Here is a 3,415-nt window from a genome sequence, read left to right as displayed (position 1 = left end):
ACTCGAACCCAGGTCCTCTGCAAGAGCAGTCAGTGCTCTTATCTGCTGAGCCATCTCTCCAGCCCTTATTTTTATTTTTTAAAATATTTTATTATTATTTGATGTGTATGCATGTATTGCCTGCATGTAGGTAAGTGCACCCTTGTGCAATGCCCGTAGAGGACAGAAGAGGCTCTCAGATCCCCTGGAACTGGAGTTACGGACAGTTGTTAGCTGCCATGTGGGTGATAGGATTCAAACCCTGGTCTTTTGCAGGAATAGTCAGTGTTCTTAACTGCTGAGCCATCTCTCCAGCCTGGAAAAAATTTTAAGTATAGCAAAAGGATATAGAGCAAAAAGAAAGATTCTGTACTTTGTTCCCTGATTATACACTCCTGCTCTGTTACGGTAACCTCTGTCAAATTTATCATTATTCCCTCACTTCCTACCTTTGTGTCCCCAAAATATTAGAAAACACTGTAACCCCATAGGTCTAATAGACATTTTTACAAGTGCTGTCTGTGGTGGCTGTGGGAGTTTGTCTCGGGACTGGTTCTTCACTTCCTGGCTGGTGTCTGCACAGCTCACTAAGTGCTTTGCTTCAGAGACCTTTAAGTGTCAAGTTTGGTTTAACACCTGGGCAGGTGGACCCATTTATGTTGATGTATAGGTACATGTGATGATCTGGCTTGCAGGGCCACCACGTTGGAATGGGAACAGGAACATCCTAGCTGATTCCTTAGTAACCTGTTTCACCTTCTTGTCATAGTTGTTTCTGTGCAGAGCAAAGTAGGATCTTGGGTGGCCAGTTCAGACCAGATCAGAGGTCTTATGTAAGTCGAGGTGTTACCAGGAGATCTAGTCCCATCAGATGTGACTCCTGTCCTACCTGGCTTGAGGCGGAACCCAGGCTGAGAATCCTGTGGCGTTTGCATCAGGAGTCCTGGAACTCACAGCGATCCTCCTGCCTTAGCCTCCTGAATCTTGGGATTATTATTGCCCCACATGCCACACCAGCTATGCAGGTTTATTTATTTATTTTTTTCATAAATGTTTTAAGGTATTCTTTGGGTTTCTTTTCAGTAAAATTAAGTACTGTATAATTTATTTTTTAAGTGATACGCTTAGTGAGTTTTATTTTCTCTGAACAGAAAACTTCCAGTGATTCTAAATCTTTTATTTTTACAGAAACAGATATGTTTTTTTTAGCCATCAGCATGGTAGGAACTGACTTTTCTATGATTGGACAACTTTTTCCTCACAGAGCAAGGATAGAAATTAAGGTAAAGTATACCTATCACATTTATTGATTGATTGCAAAGAGCCTAAAATTTACCCCCCCCCCCCTTTGGCTTAATTCACAGTCTTCATTTGTGGCATTGCTTTTTCTAAGATTCCTCAGTTCTAGCATGGACGTCTCCTCAACTTTAGTGTCACTTTCAAAATGTATTTGGGGACTCCTGATAAAGATACCAAAGAGATACCAAAAGCTAGTTAGTGAAAAGAGGTGATTGGACCAAAATACTTATATGTAGCTTTTTTTTTAATCATTATTTTTAAAATTTTTAATAACTACATGATTAGAAGAAGCATTTCACTACAGCTTTAACATATTCAGTAACACACTCTAGAGCAAGAGTACATCTCTTTCACAAGTGGGTGCAAGTTTCTAGGTTCACAGTTGAGTTAATTCAGTTATACAGCATTGAACTTAATATAAGCTGTGTAAGATATAAAATTGAATGAGTTTTTTAACCTTTAAAAAAGATCTCCATTTCATTTTAGAATATACTGTTCCTTGCAGAAAGACTCATTGTTTACATGTAGCTTTTTGAATATAAAATTTATTTCTGAATTTTCTAGGAGGACATGAGGTGTGTCAAGTTGTATACCGAACTGACTGGCTTTCTTAGCCCCCTTCACATTGGAGTGACCGCTGACTCAAGTGCTATCAGTTGCACATGTAATAAGCTTGAGAGGATGAGCTTTCCCTTTTCTGATTTTTTTTTTTTTTCTGAGAAACTTTATACAAGTTTCCTGGGTTAGACTACATCTGAGTGCCACCACACTATGTTGCCATAGTGCATTCCCAGTTAATAGGAGACATTTACCCAGCCATGTGTTTTTTCCTTTAATTTCCCATCCCATCATGCTTATTACATTACTCTAAATAGCCAGTAGGAAAGATAAAACAAATTTTTTGGTCCTAGAAGAAGACTATACTTGGTTGCCTGTGGACATTGTGTCCTGGGTGTTGTAAGTGCAGCGTAGCCATAGTCATTGCACTTCTGTGAAGTGAGGAGCGCCTTGTGTTCTTTGTCCTCATTTTTCTAATGTTCATCTTTGTTAAATAAGGACAGGATTAAAGTTCTGTGAAGATTGAAAGTTGATTAGAGGTAGAGCCCTCTGATAATATGATTAATGTTTGTCACTGAATTATTTCTCTCAGAAATCATTTGAACTCTTCCCTTAAAAGATTAGTGTAATTCCAGCAGGTCTTTGGGCAAAGTGTAGAAATGTGAAAATGTACTGTTTTTAAGACTAGGGAAGTACATCTCCTTGATTCCCGGATGTAGAACTGATCTGGTATTCCTGGGATCAGTTTCATTTGGTTATACTATATTCTTTTTATGTATTGCTGAATTTTGTTACATTTTCTTGAGTCATTTAAAATAAATTTATTTTTATTTCTATTTATGTTATATGAATGTATGTCTGTATGCCACATGTGTGTGAGTGTCCAGAGAGGCCAGAAGAGGATATTGGATCCCCTGGAGCTGGGGTTCGAGGTGGTTGAGAGCCACCTGACATGGGTGATGGGAACCAGCCCTCTGGAAGAGCAGCAGTGCTTTTTAACCACTGAGCCATCTCTTGAGCTACCCTCTTGAGTAATTTTTACAACGTCGTTCATGAGGGATACTGGTTTACTTTTTATTTTTCCTTTATTGAGTGCTGATGCTTTAAACATGTGCTCTACTACTGAGCTGCACCTTTTGATCTGTAATTGTTTTTCAGTGCCCTTAGCTTTTAGTATTAAAGATTGTGTTGATCATTGAAAAATGAGTTTGGGAAGTATTCCCTCTATTGTTTCTGGATTTTTTTTTATTTTTTATTTTTGGTCTTTTGAGACAGAGTCTCCCTGTAACACCAGTTGGCCTAGAACTTGCTGTGTAGACCAGGATGGCTTTGAATTCATAGAGATCCTCCTGCCTCTGCCACCTGAGTGCTGGAATTAAAGGCATGCGCTACCACTTCCGGCTTCTAGAAGAATTTTTAAGATTAATACTATTTCTCCTTTAATGTTTGATAGAATTCACCAGTGAAGCTATTGAGTCTGATAATTTTGTTTGGTGGAAGGATTTAGATTATAAATTCAATTTCTTCCATACATATAGAGACATTCAGATTTGTAGATTCAGCTGGCCATATTTTATTT

The 3,415-nt window shown here is 38.4% G+C and overlaps 1 protein-coding gene across 2 annotated transcripts in view; it reads left to right on the top strand.

Annotated features, from left to right (window-relative positions):
* The window catches only part of Bdp1 (B double prime 1, subunit of RNA polymerase III transcription initiation factor IIIB), a 117,541-nt gene that overhangs the window by 14,127 nt on the left and 99,999 nt on the right, over nt 1–3,415 (top strand). For both annotated transcript variants that reach the window (XM_008838483.3, XM_008838482.3), the window contains exon 7: nt 1,168–1,262. In XM_008838483.3, coding sequence (XP_008836705.1) covers nt 1,168–1,262 — 95 coding nt within the window. The remainder of the gene's footprint in view (nt 1–1,167; nt 1,263–3,415) is intronic.

The sequence above is a fragment of the Nannospalax galili genome, unplaced genomic scaffold (assembly GCF_000622305.1).
Source record: "Nannospalax galili isolate Female #2095 unplaced genomic scaffold, S.galili_v1.0 scaffold898, whole genome shotgun sequence".
Classification (NCBI taxonomy): domain Eukaryota; kingdom Metazoa; phylum Chordata; class Mammalia; order Rodentia; family Spalacidae; genus Nannospalax; species Nannospalax galili.
This window is presented reverse-complemented; position numbering and strand designations above follow the sequence as displayed.